The 16,830-nt window shown below is 44.5% G+C and overlaps 1 protein-coding gene across 1 annotated transcript in view; it reads left to right on the top strand.

Moving 5' to 3' along the window:
- The first annotated feature begins 940 nt into the window (after positions 1-940).
- MTDH (metadherin) overlaps positions 941-16,830 on the top strand; it is a 59,232-nt gene continuing 43,342 nt past the window's right edge. Inside the window, exon 1 of the mRNA XM_068237702.1 lies at positions 941-1,495. Within this exon, the coding sequence (XP_068093803.1) occupies positions 1,154-1,495 (342 nt within the window). The 5' untranslated portion in view covers positions 941-1,153. The remainder of the gene's footprint in view (positions 1,496-16,830) is intronic.

The raw sequence follows: 16,830 nt of genomic DNA on the forward strand, positions 1-16,830 counted from the left end.
ACAGATTGTTGCTAGTCGGCTGTTTACAGTCAGGCTGCCACCTACCAACGCTCCCCCATCTCCTGTATAGTGTGGCTCCCCGCCTGCGTTCCTTTCCTCCCCGCCTCCATAAACTTCCTCCCTCAATCGGGGGAGAGAAGAGACTCAGGTGGGCAGCCGCGCTATACAGGAGGCGGGGAGCGTCGGTGAGTGGCAGCATGACTGTCGCTAGCCTGGCGGTTTTTATAAGGGGGGACAGCAGAGCACGGGGAGACTGGGGGCACACTATAAGGACACAGAGGCTGGTGATAGTATGCAGAATGTGCCTGTGTCCTAATATTGATTGCAGAAACCCACCTGTCGTTATGTCAGATTTCTACTACCTACTGTAACTGATAGCAACATAGGAGAAAAGTAATTTATGGCTCATTTTACTCTGGAAGAATTGTACCTCTTATTTGTGTTTGAAATGATAAGATTTTTACAACAGTTCCTCTTTAACCATTGAACTCCTACCCCACCACCCTTTTTCCCTAGCTTTGACAATGTCTGTATGAATCTTAGTCATGCCAATAAAGCAACATTTTTTTATTTGATTTCCTTAAACCAGTACAAAGGATTACCCAGACAATTCATGGTGACCCAGAAGCATAAAGGGCTAAAAGGGCCCTTCTATCATAAAGCTATCAGAGCTATGGCGCCTGTCTCTTCTGCCCTGAGATTGGCATTTGGCAGTGGCAGTACGTCACTTCTGCTTGTCATGCCTGGTAGCTCGTCCACGTCAGCAGCTGGGAAATATCACGTGACCAAGCCCACTCCCAGCCCTTGCTTGCACGGTGTTCCCAGACGTCACCTTCCGAGCAGCCCTGTCTGGGCGACGGAGCCCCACGTGACCTCAGGCCGTCCACCCATTGGGCGGTGGCAGAGGAGCCTTCCAATCGGCGCTGAGTTGCGGTCACGTGGTGTTCTGCCTGCAAGGCAGAGCTGCCTGGAAGGTTAGATTGGATTCCCCCCTCTCCCTAATCTGCGTGGTGCTCCCTCGGCCGGAATGATGACGTTGCGAAGCTAGGCCTGGGCGGAGCCGGGTGATTTCCAGCCGTTCCTCTCACTCTCCCTCTTCCCTTCGCTGCTGACATTCGCAGGAGCTCCCGGGGCCGGGCAGGAAGGAAGGGCCATGGCGTCCGGCTGGCAGGAAGCGGCGGCCCAGCAGGCCGAGGAGGTGTCTGCCCGGCTGAGGCAGCTGCTCACCACTGGTCTGGGCCTCCTCCGTACGGAGCTCGGGCTGGAGCTGGGCCTGCAGCCGCATCTCTACCCGTCATGGGTGTTCCTGGCTGCGCCCGTCTTCCTGGGGCTGCTGCTCGTCCTGCTCCTGCTGCACTGCGCCTCCAGGAAAGCCGGGCCACAGGAGGACAGGGAGCCGCCTGCCCCTCTCAGCAAGCCGGCCGCTGTGCAGCCCATCAAGACCGGCAAGGCAGAGGACAAGAAGAAGACCAAAAAGAAGAGCGAGAAGGCCAAGGTGGGGGAGCTGAAAGCCAGGCATGGGAGGCACTCCATGCATGTGTTCAGGGATCAGTACTATGCTTCTGGAGAGCAGTCCTTACTATGTGGATGTGGGGAGATAGGGTCATGCTAGAATAGGTAGCCATACATCTATTGACTTAGCAGCCAATCGACCATCCGATTGGATAATTATCGAATCGGATGCACATTGGTGCCACTGCAAGCATGCCCGATCGAAGATTTGACTAATTTCGGGATGAAATACTAGGAAATTTCGGATTGATGCGATCGATCATGGGCACAGTGGTAATTGCAAATGCCTAATGTGATGGAACCCCCAGCTGCTGTTCTTATTAAATGTTTTATGTGCCCCCAGGACCTGTGCATTAAATACTTGTCACGCTGTCCGCAGATGTTCGCTGTACTATAGTCGCGTAAAACATCGTCCCACGTGCTATAATGCTGGCAGCCATGTGTAGTGCCAATGCAGAAGTACAGTGGACAATCAGCGGATGGAGTGACAGGTAAAGTATCTTGATGCGGTGAGGTGGCATCACAAGGCTGATTCCCCCAAAGTTTTCATACTGAAATCGATCGGGAATCGGCCTGCGGTGTACAGGCAGCCTACGGATCTCTCTGATCAAATTCAATCAGAGAGAGATCTGTCTCTTGGTCGAATTTGTCCATACATCGCTAGTTGTGTGGCCATTTTTAGACAATAACTACCAGATCGACTATCTGCTAGATCTTTCTCTGGTTGAATCTGATTAGAGAGGGGTCTATTATCTGCACACTTTTCTTTTTTTCCCCAGTAGATTTCAGCAAGAAATCTACATATTACTACCGCTTCCTCCCACCTTAGGTTGTGTCATCGGCCGGCTCTGCCCCTCTCCCAACCCGTGGTGAGTGTAGAATCAACTCTCCTATCTGCCGCATGCTTCCTCTCTGCATCGCTAGGGGCACTTGTACCCTCTAACCTTGTCTCATGTTCATGTTAGTACATGAGGAGCTGTAGATGCACCCCCAGCAATGCAAAGATGACACTAGGAGGATAGATAAGCTGCTTCTTTGTGTGTGGGGGAGGGGTATATCGGCTGGGGGTCATTGGAATATCAATTGTCGTTGAACCAAACTGCTCTGTCAAGGGAAATCTTTTTAGCATGCCATATCGATAGGAACAAACAATTGGAGTGGTCAATCGGGTGGCCACGTTGCAGCATCGATCTCTGCTAGATTTGATCATTACAATGGAATTGGTCAGATAGCGATGCTGCTAATCACGTAATGTATGAGCACCTAAAGTCAGGCATGGGGAATTGGTACATTCTGCAGTGGGAAGAGCAATCCTTGCAATAGGGCCATGGCCTAGGACAGTGATAGGCAAACTTGGCTCTCCAGTTGTTAAAGATCAATCGACACCTATGCTAACCTAGAAATAAAAAACGCATATATAAGTAGATAAATACTACTACTATTTACATAACAGATGTATTGTGCTATCCACACAATGATTCCTTTGAATTTTATAAAGGAAAAGCAGAAAATCCTATTCTAGGCAGTGGCCATCTTGCCAAGCTAATGCTGACGTCATATCCTCCCTGACTCTAGTTTTTTTTCCCTACCTTCTCTTGTTCATTGTGTATTCATTAGCTGCCCTCCTCCCAGAGTCTTCAGACACTCCGCATGAAGTGTATACTAGGAACTGCACAATCCTCTTTTTTTTTTTTTTTTTTTAACGCATCCAATCGCTGAGTCACCTCAACCTTGCTTGTACACACAAGTGATCAGAGGGTGTTTCTGATAAGCAGCTAGGCAGGGAAATGGAAAAGGAGGAATATAATATAGTTAAAAAGAACTCCCAGCATTCAACTGTTTGGCACTAAGGCCAGTGCCTCTAAAGCAGGGGTCTCAAACTCGCGGCCCGCGGGCCATTTGCGGCCCGCGATACAATATTTTGTGGCCCCAGGGCCCCAGAGCTTGTAGGGGCCCCCAGTGGCTACAAGAGGAAAAAAAAATTTTCAAATCGGCCTTATAGTTTTTGAGAAAATCGATTTTACAGTTGCAAAGGAAAAAAATACACATTTAAAAACCCGCCGACTTTAATGGTTAATAGCAAATCCACCTTAAATGCTAGAAACCCTAAATTTGCAGGATATGTTAAGGAGATCATTAGGAATAAGAGGAAAAAACAATTTTTCAAAAAGACCTTATAGTTCTTGAGAAAATCGATTTTAAAGTTTCGAAGGAAAATAGTATACTTTTAAATGCGGTAAATGTCACTTTTAGTAGCAAGCCTAACGGTAGTGTAATTTTACATGTATCAAAAGAAAGAGCAATACATTTCCTGACAGAGTTTCCAGGGGGTCCATATGCAGCCGCAGCGCTTTGGCCAGGGATCGCTATACAGCCGTAATATGGCTGTATGAAGATTCCGGGCATTTTTTCCTATTTTCCCAATTTTTTTTTTTATGTTTAGAGTGGGCGGGCAGAGGCGGCGATCCGCCGCGATTGACGTCAGGAGGGGCAGAGCTGAAGCTGAAAGCTCTGCCCCTTCCAGTAAATGCCGGCGGATTGCCCCCGGGGCGATTTGGGGGCTCTGCAGCCCTCGTTTTGCGGCGGGGACACGTGAACTCCCTTATGCGGCCCAGCCTCATCCTGACTTTGCCTCCTGCGGCCCCCGGGTAAATTGAGTTTGAGACCCCTGCTCTAAAGTATGTGATAACACCAAACCATAACAGCAAAAAAAGTTTTGCAAGTTTTGAATGCAGGATTAGCATCTTTAGGGCTGGTTCAGACGGACGCTTGCAGAGCGTTTACAGCCAGCGTTCAGGGCTTGGTGTTAAACGCTCCCATTCAAGTGAATGGGAGCGTTTGTACCAAGCTTTCAAGCGCGTTTACACAAACGCGGCGTTTGGGTCCCGATTTTCCCTGGCGTTCAAGGAGCCCCTGGAAGCTACATGTAGCTTCCAGGGGAGGTTAACCGCGACGGCTAATGTCTCCCTAGGGGAAGAAAAACGCGACCGCATCCAAACGCACACGAACGCTGCTGAACGCGACGCCAGCAAACGCAACGCCTCCAAACGGCCGTCTGAACCAGCCCTTATCGTTTACACTCAGACCAGTTGCTGTTGAAATTTGAGTTTATATGGTGACAATACCTCTTTAAGGGACTACAAGTCCCACAATGCATTTCAGGACCACTGGCCTAGGAGGAGATCGGTTTCAGAATGGGGGGAGCTGTCCATGACGCATAGACAAGGCACAGGAACAGTAGGTGTCACAGGGCAAGTCCATGCTAGAATATATAAGCAATCAATCCCTTCTTTTGGGCTAGTGGGGGGGAAATAACAATTTGGTTATAGAGCTAGGAATCCATACAATGTGTAGGAATCAATGTATGCCGCAAGCCTAGGCATGCAGTCTAATGCTACCGCACCAGGACATGCGGAGGGTCAGGTCATGCTATGGGGCCAAGGTAAAAGCAATCCACACTGCAGGGCTGTGATATATAGATGAATCAGACCATGCTGAGGGAGCATGAATTGAATGAACCAATCCATGCTGCATGGCTAGGATTAGGAATTAGTACAGAATGATGATTATGACTTTAGAGCTACTTTTTGCTCTACAGGAAGTACCGTAGAAGAAGAAATTTTGCGGCAAAGTTCTTCAGCGCTAGGAAATATTGGGAGGGAGGAATCAGTCCATGGCACAGGATCAAGATGTGTAAAAGGCATAAATCCATCGTATATGAGCAGGACAATGTATGGAGAGCTGGTTAAAGATTTATTTGGCTGTGTACTAAGCATTCTTGCCTTGCAACATTAGAAATCCCATGTTTGAAACCCAACAGGGATGCTGTATTGGGTGGGAGCACACTTGTGAACCATGAGTTTTCTGCCATATGCTTGTCTGCGCTTTGTTTCTCTGCATTTTGTTTTGGTTTTTTTATTGTGGTTGTGTTTTTATGCTTTCCTTGTTTCTGGTTTTTAGTAATCAGCCTTTCTATCAAGGGGGAATAGTTCAGTATATTTTTTTCCAGCCCATAGGAAAGTATAGTATTAGTATGTGAGAAGATCATGCGTGTGCATTTTTTAAAATGTTGCATTGCAAATCACAGCTGTTATTCACAGTGCGGTCCATAGACTTCCCTTCTGTGCCATTTCCCATACCGCGGGAAACGCACAAGATTCTAACAAGTTACTCCCAGCCTCAGCGATTTTTCACTATTTTTGGATGGGTTTCTTGTGCGCTCTTTCTACATCCCAAAAACATGCTGGTAGGTTAAATAGCCTCCCACATTATTTGGAATTTCACAGAAACCTCGTATTAGGCGTAGTGATAAAGACAAAATTCACCAGGGAAGTGGAAGCTGGGGGCTATCAAATTGTAGAACAGTTACCTTATTTCCTGCCATATAAGACGCCCTTTATCTCCCCAAAAATGGGGAGAAAAAGTCCCTGCGTCTTATATGGCGACTGGCGCCACGCTGGAAACTCCCTGCATTGTCCTCCCAGTGTATCCGCTCCCCCTCCGTGTGTCCAGCTCCCCCTGTGTAAAATTAGCAGTGTGTCTCACCTAATCCATGGCTCCCGCTGGGATCGCAGTCCTCTTTTCTCCCGCACTGCTTCTCTAGTGATGGCTTCTGCTGGTCGCGTCACTAGGGTGAGCCGTGCAGGACAGGAGAGGTTCACGATCCCCGCAGGAGCCATGGATTAGGCGAGATGCTGCTTCTACACTGCTAATTATACACAGGGGGCAGGAGACCCGGGGGGGGGGGGGGGGGGACTGTAGGAGACAGGACGACACCCATGGGGAGGAGAACATCTGCAAAGGGACGCACCAGGTTTAATATACATCTTTTTTTTTCATAGGTTTTTAAGCGTCTTGTACAGCGCCAAATATGGTAAACTGCAGCTGGATGAGTGAATCAGTTGCTAGATGGTATGGTTTGTCGAACGGACACTGCCCTTGGTTGCTGGTGCTCATCCATAAGTGGTTACCACTCCACAAATTGCATTGAACAGTGCAATAAACGTGAGGCACTCTTGATTGTCGATTATCTATATTGTCTATGAAGTACACAAACTCCTCCTCCTCCTAGCTCCTCATTCTACCCCAAGTGTTCGAGGAGCTCAAAAATATTTTTGTACTTCATGCACAATATCGGTTATTGCCAAGCAAGAGTTCCTCCTGTGTCGTCTGGCATATTTACATTTTATTAGTCTTTGAAGACCCACTTGGGGGATAGTTATGTCATGGAATAATTTTTCTTTATGATGTCATTACACTACCTTACAAAATGTGTAGCTCCACTTTTCTTAAGAAATAAAAACCACAAGAAATGCATCAAGCTGCATAATACAAATATTCTGTGCCTGTGTTCCTGGTATCTGCCTAGTTTTGCTGTTGCTTGCCATGGGACTGACTGCTCTATATGACGTCTACAAATCCCCACAGATGTGCAGCACACACTCTCTATCTCTCTCTCTCTCTTCGATGCACAGACCACACACACACTTCATTGCAGTTAAACTACACAGATGCGCAGGCCACATACACACGCTCACTCACTTTGTCTTTGATGCGCAGCCCCCCCCCCCCACACACACACACACATACACACAACACAATGTGCAGGACACACACGCACTCTCACTCATTCTCTTTGATACACACACACACACACACACACACACACACACACACACACACACACACACACACACACTCTTTATTGCTGTTCAACTACACAGATGCGCAGGACACACACACACACTCTCACTCTTCGATGCACAGGACACACACACACACACACACTCAAACACTCACTCTTCATTGCAGTTAAATTACACAGATGCACAGGACACACTCTCTCTCACTCACTCATTCTCTCTCTCTTCGATGCACAGGCCACACACACGCTCTTCATTGCAGTTAAACTACACAGATGCACAGGCCTCTCTCTCTCTCTCTCTCTCTCTCTCTCTCTCTCTCTCTCTCTCTCTCTCTCTCTCTCTCTCTCTCTCTCTCTCTCTCTCTCTCTCTCAGTTAAACTACAATGCTAGGTACACACGATACAATTTTCTGACTGATTTACTGTCGGATCAAATATTTCCAACAGTTCTGATCTGATTTCCAAACAATTTTCCATAGAAGTGAATGGAAAATCGATCGGAAATCAAACGGAAAATTGTATGGTGTGTACCTAGTATAAGAGCTGCAGAATACCCGTTTCATTAAGAGAAATCCCGTGTGTGGATAAAAGATCCTATTTGCCTCCCCAGTAGAGCTACTGATGGTCTCCCGTCCTTGGTATTATTCCACTGGTATATGCCCTGCTGTATTGAATTGTTCAGCGAGTCTGATCTGAGGTAATTCTCTTCGGGTTTACAATCTATCTAAGAGTGAAGGCTCTGGATGCCATAGTATTCCCACTCCTTGGTCCATTCTGTCATTCCTGTGCCATCCGTATTTGGAGTTATTAGACCTGAATCCCACACCTGAAACAAGCATGCGGCTAATCCAGTCAGAAACAAGTTGTTACTTGCCTGAGGCATCTTCTAGACCCCCTTAGTGTCTGAGGGGTCCTCCAGGTCCCCTCCATTGTGCTGCTGCCACCCCATGCGTTGTCTTGGCTGCATACGCCTCCTCGATTGCGCTCCCGTGGCTGGAAGTGTTCTGCGCTCTTTGTGAAACTTATAACTGTGCGTGCGCAGAACATTTTCAACAGGTTGGAAGAAGCCCCAGCTTAGTAACATTTTTTTTTTCTTCACTTAGCTTTCCCTTTAAGTTTTTAAACATAAAATGAAACTGTGGGATACCTAAATTCATTTTGAGGAGGATAGATGGAATTGTTTAGAGACTCTGTAGCCTCCAAAAATGCCCCTTTTTATTAGCCAGCCGTGTTAAGCATTGATGTATTACCTGAACCGCCGATATCTCGCGGCAAAACGGGGCTTTAATCACCCCAAAATGCCCGGGGAAGATTGCGGGGCTCCTTCCTGTTGGAGGCAGAGCTTTTAGCTACAGCTCTGCCTCCATTCACGCCTATCTCCCGTGGATCTCCGCCTCCTCCCACCCCTCTGTCTTCCTTCACTGAGAGGGGCGGAGATCCGCGAGAGATAGACGTGAATGGAGGCAGAGCTACAGCTGAAAGCTCTGCCTCCCCGGGCAGCAAAATCCACGACCAAGAAAGTTGTGGATTTTTGCCCCGGTGTTTGGGGGTGATTAGGGCTCGTTTTGCCGCGGGATATCGGTGGTTCAGCTAATGCATTCGTGCTCAACATGGCTGGCTAATAAAAAGGGGCATTTTTAGAAGCTTCAGTTTCTCTTTAACCACTTTGCCATATCTGGACGCATATATCCGTCCAGATAGGCAGTGGTGCTGCAGCCGTGTGGTGCGCGCGATCGGGCACGCGCCCGCGCGCGCTCCCGCTGCCCCCCCGATCAGTGAATGGGAATATAATTCCCATTCACCGATCCAAGTCCCCGGCAGAAATACCGACGCTTTCTCATCAGAGAGCGTGGTATTTCTGCCCCCAGGAAACAACTTCTCTTCATTTTAGTTCCTAGATGCGACATCGTTCGCATCTAGGAACTTTTTGAATGTGGCCATCTTGTGGCCAAATAGTAAACTGCACCCACATACCTGTATTGAATAAAAAATACATTATTTTACATCTAAAATTGGCTATTTACCTCCCAAACTAAAATTACCCAAATACATTTTTGTATTAAAAAAAATAATAAAAAAAATTACAATTAAAAAAAAAAAAACTACAAAAATAGTTACCTAAGGGTCTGAACTTTTTAAATATACATGTCAAGAGAGTATCTTATTACATTTTTTAAAATTATAAGCTTGTAAATAGTGATCGACGCAAATTGAAAAAATGCACCTTTATTTCTAAATAAAATATCGGCGCCATAAATTGTGATAGGGACGTAATTTAAATGGTGTAATAAGCGGGACAAATGGGCACATAAAATGCATGGGTTTTAATTACTGTAGCATGTATTAATTTTAAACTATAATGGCTAAAAACTGAGAAATAATGTTTTTTTTCCATTTCTATCTTAATCTTCCTGTTAAAATGTATTTACAGTAAAGTGGCTCTTAGCAAAATGTACTACCTAAAGAAAGCCTAATTAGTGGCGGAAAAAACGAGATATAGATCAATTAATTTTGATAAGTAGCGATAAAGTTATTAGTGAATGAATAGGAGGTGAACATTGCTTGGATGCATAAGATTTTTGAAGCTGTAGGCTGAAGTGGTTAATAGATAATTGTTTATCAGCTCCGTGAAGCTGCCCCTCGATCTATCTGACAGGATGGAAGATCTAGGTCGATCTGCTGCTGGTAGCAGATCCATGGCCCATAGAGTTGCATTGGATCTAATGGTCCAATAATGCATTTAGATAAATTTACAATAGATTTCATTCTGAAATCTATTGAAAATCTGTTTCTAGTGTGTGACACACATCAGATTCCTGTCAGATTGGACTTGACAGGCATCTGACAGAAATCTGATGGTCGAATATGCTGCAAATCTATAAGTGTATGGCCACCTTTAGCCTTTGCAATGTAGGGGGCTGAGTAAACTTTTATAAAAGCTTGAATATCTCAAAAACCTATAAAAGATAGTGATATATTAAGACTGATGCAGTTTGATAAAGGGCTACTATGCCTGAAACAGCAGTCTTTCACTGGTGCCTATTTTATTATGACATAAAAGAGCTTTAATTACTTAGTGTTGGCAAATTTGTGGACTTGTGTACCCCCTTGAGATACTGAGGTAGGGGTCTAGGCACGCTACCTCTTCATATGTGGTGCTCCTTCTACAGCTGCTTGTGGGGGAAGGGTAGTGACAGAGCCATGTGTTACATATTTATTACTGACAAAGGCCCATGTCACTTGGGTGACTACTAAATCCCTTACTTGGTGTATCCTCGCAAGGAAGGAGTTACCAGAGTACACTACACAATAGCTAATTGTGCACCGCACAGCAGTTCTGTCAGTGTTGTGCTGCTCCATTGCTGGTGACCAAGTTGCAGCAGTCTCTACAGTGGCAAAGAGCAACATGTTCTGCTTACAGAGCTGTGCATAATTCAGCAGCAGTCTAGAGATTAGTGTTGCCAGCAAGGAGATTGCCAGATAATCTCCAGCGTGACATCCACCTAACATTGAGATTAACTTTTGTCAGCATCAGTCAGTGGACACACAAATGTGATATTTCTGGTCAGTACACAAACCTGATGGATTTTGCATGCTCCTCTATCCACCCGAGGGCCCCACAAACTTTATATATACTTTTTTTTCTTCTTTCCTTGTTTCCTTTTCTTCTACTAAAACTAGTGTACCTCCTCTCCCACTTAGGCCCTATTTCCACTATGGCCGAATCTGCATTGTTTCCCCGCAGGTGAGAGAGGCGGGGAAACGCTGCCTATCTCTACTATGATCTTGCTGTCCAGATCGCACTGCAGTGCGAATCCAGACAACATACTGCAGATTTCTGCCACACGCAGAAATCCCTGTGGCTTAGCGATTCGGGCTGCGCAGCAGAATGAGAGTTGTGGCTGAATCTGAAATGACCGCTGCTCCTACTGGAAGCCGGCCCTTACCGGACTTGAAGAGATGGACTAGTTCAAACCCTGTCACTTCTGTCAATTTCTACTACCTACTTTAAGTGACAGCAACATAGGAGAAAAGTCATTTATGGCTCATTTTACTCTGGAAAAAATGTACTGCTTATTTGTATACGTTTGCACATATTTTACATTTTACAGTTTTTCGCTGTAGTGCCCCTTTAAAAATGCAAAACCGTAGGGATTAGCACGGTAAAATCACTGTACACTTCCGTGATTCAGAGAGATCGCAATCGGCGCTTTATTAAGCACTGTGCCAGGATCGCTCCAGAATCGTGGCAAAATGCTGCAGGTAACCTGTTTTGCAATTTGCACTAATCGCCCGCAATCGTCGCCAATCGCGGCAGTGAGATCACTGCTATAGGGTTAGAATAGCACTAGCGCTTTGGCGGTTAGTGGGAATCGCCCACTAATCGCTGTAGAGGGAACGGGCCCCTAGACCGAGGAGTCAGGGGAATTTTGGGTACCTGAAGTCGGTGGTTTCATGTACTGAGAAGTTGGAGTTGGATGATTTTTGCACGGACCCCACAGCCCTGGCTCTGTACAGCACTCCACCCTGAACTTCAAGGCCCATTTGCAATTAGTTTTTTCTCCTGTCTTTTCTCTTAGATGATCATTTTTCATTTTCTGTTTAGAATAACTCCTTTAGCAGTTTGCAATTGAAAAAGTAGGTGGAAAAGTACTTTCAAAACTAATTTTAAGTATTTTTTTTGCTTGCTGATGATTTAAAGGTCGTTTTATTGACAATTTTTAAAATATCTCTTAGGAAAAAAATCAGGAGAAAAAGTTAAAGGGGAACTGAAGTAAGGTATACGGAGGCTGCCATATTTATTTCCTTTTAATCAATACCAGTTTCCTGGCAGCCCTGCTGGTCTATTTCTCTGCAGTAGTATCTGAATAACACCAGAAACACGCATGCAGCTAGTCTTGTCAGATTTGACAGTAATGTCAGAAACACCTGATCTGCTGCATGCTTGTTCAGGGGCTATGGCTAATAGTATTAGAGGCAGAGGATCAGCAGGAGTGCCTGGCAACTCGCACTGCTTAGATAGAAAAATATGGCAGCCTCCATATCCCTCTCACTTCAGTTGTCCTTTAATTGTGTGTGTGTGTGTGTGTGTGTGTACGTGTGTGTGTGTGTACACGTGTGTGTATGTGTGTGTACATAACCTTAGAATCAGCACTATATATATATATATATATATATATATATATATATATATATATATATATATATATATATATATATATATATATATATATATATATATATATATATATATATATATATATATATATATATATATATATATATATATATATATATATATATATATATTAATTTTTTTTTTTTTTTTTTTTTTTTTTTTTTTTTATACAGGCATGATGGTATTTGCAGGGCTGTGGAGTCGGGCAATTTTGGGTGCCTGGAGTCGGGAAAAAATGCTCCGACTCCTAATGAATTTGTAACTGTAATTAAAATAGAAAATATGATCAAATGTTCTATTTCTCAGATAATAGTCATTAAAAATAATGTATATATACAGTAATAGCTGTGCTTACTCCACAAAAATGAAATAAACCAATCAAAATGAGTTACTTGTGCTGCTTCAATAAAGCAGTCCCCGTATTTTTAAGGTCAGATATACATATCTGATTGTGACTGTATATATGATGTGTACACAGGAATCTCTTATATATACTAAATAACATCTATGCTGTAAGAATAAAGCCTGATGTGTAGCTGTGTCCCTAATAGAGATGGTCAATGAGATGGAAATAATTCTGCACTGATGCTGATTTATGCAAATGTATGCACTCCCTTTGCTGATGAAATCAAATAATTTGATATATTGTTAAAATTTGGTTTGGTGACTACAAATTAAAGGGTACCTGAGACGGATGAAAAGTAAAGTTTTTTTATACATACCTGGGGCTTCCTCCAGCCCCCTTCAGGCTAATCAGTCCCTATCTGTCCTCCACCACCCGGATCTTCTGCTATGAGTCCTGGTAATTCAGCCAGTCAGCGCTGACCGGCCGCATGCCGCTCCCACAGCCAGAAACATTCTGCACCTGCGCAATAGTGCTGCACAGGTGTAGTATGCTCCTGGCGGCAGAGTGTGTGCATGCGCACTACGCGTGACTGGCTCAAGTACCTGAACTCATAGCAGAAGATCCAGGTGGTGGAGGAGGACAACGAGGGACTGATTATCCTGAAGGCGGCTGGAGGAAGCCCCAGGTATGTATAAAACTTTAATTTCATCTGTCTCAGGTTTACTTTGTTACAGAGTAGTACTATACTCCACATATGCACTCCCCACAGAGCTGCAGGGAATCCACTGAGAATGCTGTGCACATTGAACACAGAGGTGTTGTCTGTCACCCATAAACCTTGTTCAGATTGTGCATGAAGAATGTGTAATAGAGGAAGAATCTCCTCATTACCCTGCAGAGTACCTGCACATCATTCTTACATGTACCCACACTTACATTGCCTAGGGCCTGATAGATGTTCTTTGTTCCGGTTTGTACCTTTTACAAGTACTCTTACCAAGGACTAGTTTTAGTCTAAAGGGAATAAATATAGTAGTCTACATATCCTTCTCACTTCAGTTGTCTTGTAAAATTCCTAAGCGTTGGCAGTTAAGAGACGAATTTCATGTTACATACTTTTAATCATCAAAATTGTAATATGCAAATTAGTCGTCGGAGGAATCCTAAACTGAGGAGTCGGAGTCGGTGGATTTTTGGACCGACTCCACAGCCCTGGGTATTTGCATAGTGTTCATACTTACCACAGTGCAAAAAAATCACTTTCTATAATTATCACTTTCATTGAAGTTATCTGGGTAAAAGATTAATGCAATTCTAATACCTTGAAATGAAAGGTAAACCAAAGCATCGTCACTGTATATAAATGACTGGACTATATATACATGCCGAGGCAAAGCGGTAATCAAAGGGCGCATCGTGCAACAATCGAGTAGAAAATTGACATTGTTCAGGCTATTGTAACTGATGTTGGCAGCCGCTATCAGTGCATGACCGTGATTGCTCTGCTTACATTATAAATAAGCCCTTTGGTCAGCGTTTTGAATGAGGAACACGTTATTACTTCTATAAATGTTTAACCAAGCCATGCACGTGTTCTGACTTGCTGGATGTACCAACCGGCTCACAGAAGAGCTTCCTGCATTATATAAATGACCACAGAATAGGCTAAGTACCTCCTAATTATATCACTTATTATATCTCTTTTTGGCTCATATTCAATTCACTTTTTCTCATAGATTATTTTTCACCTTTTCAAAATAACCTTTCAGTACTAGTGCCTGGTTTGCATCTTCCCCACTTCTCAGACTTTGAGAGGGCCAGCACAGTCTGGTTCTGTCAGGGAAGATTGCAGCCTGTAGCATATACAGTCTGTAGGGCAGAAAGTGGATAATGTCTTGACTCTTGAGCAGGTATTTTATAAGTGATTAACTTCACATTCACTAATCAAGGCATTTCTAAAGCTAAGAACCCACGGTAAGATTATATCAAACAACTCTGCCGAATACAATCGATCGTTCCCTGATCTATCTTGTTTCAGCATTGTGATTGGCAAGATACAAACGACTGGACGCAAAGTTGCATAAACAATCGTTCAACTTGAATACCGGTAATTGTTCCCAATGTGATCCGTCATGATGATTTTTCAAAACAATCGTCACGGTTCGCTGGCCACCTTTAGCCATCGTTTAATAAATTTTCCCTAATGATGATTACGCGATATTGTGAAAACTAGCGACACAATTTTTATGTGGGTATGAATAAGTGGACCTGAACTCTTGCACAGGACAGAAGAAAAACAGCGAGAAATGCACCCTGTATGTATTTAGAGAGTTTAGCCTGCCTAATTTACCCCCATCTGGGACGCTCACAACTGTAATTTGATTTCTCAGATATATCAGCCGGCTGCCTTGGCAGAACAGCTAATTTGTAAACCACATGTTAACCGTATGTCTGCTTCCATGAATGCAGGAAGTGGACACACCCATTGAAAGAAGACTGGGAGAGACGGCGCTCAGCGGTGATTGACGCTAATGGAGGCAGAGCTACAGCTCTAAGCTCTGCCTCCCCAGGCAATAAATTCCACGACTTTGAAAGTCGTGGATTTTTGCCCCAGGATTTGGGGGTTATAAAACCCTCGTTCTGCTGCAGGAATGCAGCGTTTTAGCACTGGCCATATTCCTTAAAGAGACTCTGTAACAACATTTTCAGTCTTATTTCTTCTATCCTATAAGTTCCTATACCTGTTCTAATGTGGTCTGGCTTACTGCAGCCTTTTCTAGTTGCACAGTGGCTATATTCTCTCTGTTATCTAATCTTCTTTACTCTGACGGCTGTGTAGGGCTCAGGCAGGAATGTGCTGGTTTGCTTGTGATAGGATAGAAGCTATACACACCCTCTCCACGCCCCCTGCGGTCTCTGTGTGAGTCAGACTGAGCTCCTCTCAGCCTATCGCATGCCATGTCTTTTGTTTGTAAACACAGCTTAAAACTGGCAGTTACAAGCTAGGATTGCAGCAGGGAGTGGCAGAAACAGCACAGAGGGGCCCAGGAGAACATAATGAATAGAATGGTATGCTTTTTATTGTAAGAATTTTAGAGTACAGATTCTCTTTACGCAAAATAACAGATAAAATCAAGTTTTTTTTAAAGTGGCTTCAGTGTCTTTTTAAACGGATACAAACCAGCCCTACACACCGATCTAGGAGAACATCTTGTTCCCAGAATGAGGCTTTGAATCATTGAAGGGCGCAGATTTCTAAATTAAGTTGGATCAATGGGGAGGATACAGCCCTTAATGGACCATTCACACTTGAGCGGTTTGCCGCAATTTCGGAAAATGCTCAAACGCTAGCGCTTTTTAAAAGCGCTAGTGCATTGAAACCCTATGGGCCCGTTCTTGGGCGATTTGCGCTAATCGCCCAAAAAACGCTAAACGCAAACGCGTAGCCTGCACCATTTTCAGGCGATTTCCCTTCTATCGCGTTTCAGTGCTATAGAAGCGCTAAACGCGATTGTTAAAAAATCGGCAGGTGTGAATGGTGGGGTTTTTTTTTTTTTTTTTTTTTTTTGGGGGGGATTGCATTCAACACAAAAAATCACCATAGCAAAACGCTAGCAAAAGCGCTAGCGTTTTGCGATCAGCAAGTGTTAATGGGCCCTCAAGGTTAGTGGCTGACCGAACACTTTCATTCCAACACAGGAGACTTGGGCACAGCAGTGAGTAACGTTGGTGCCGTCTGAAGACTGAGCTGAAGTTACTTATAAAACACTATAATTCGGCCTCCAGCAATTGCTGGAAGCCGAATGATTTCATTCCCCACCATCCATGGTGGCCTGGAGGAGGAATAGTACTCAATATTGATGGGCACTTGTGCAGCAGCAGGATAAGCCATACAGTCTCCTCTCGTAGGCTGGCTGACACTGTAGTGTTCTGTACACAGTAGAAAGTTGACATCAGATTGACTCATTTGGCAGGTGGTGATTTGTTAGCTGATGTGCTGACCTAGGCATGTTCTACTGACCCTGAGAGCTGACACCACCCTCCCCCGCTACGCTATCGTTTGCAAACCAGCGGCGGTTGTAAATTCATCTGCGGTGGCCTTGCTTGCTTTAAGTGACATTAACAGCACTGTATTATATACCCAAGACA

This window comes from Hyperolius riggenbachi, chromosome 5, assembly GCF_040937935.1.
Source record: "Hyperolius riggenbachi isolate aHypRig1 chromosome 5, aHypRig1.pri, whole genome shotgun sequence".
Taxonomy (NCBI): domain Eukaryota; kingdom Metazoa; phylum Chordata; class Amphibia; order Anura; family Hyperoliidae; genus Hyperolius; species Hyperolius riggenbachi.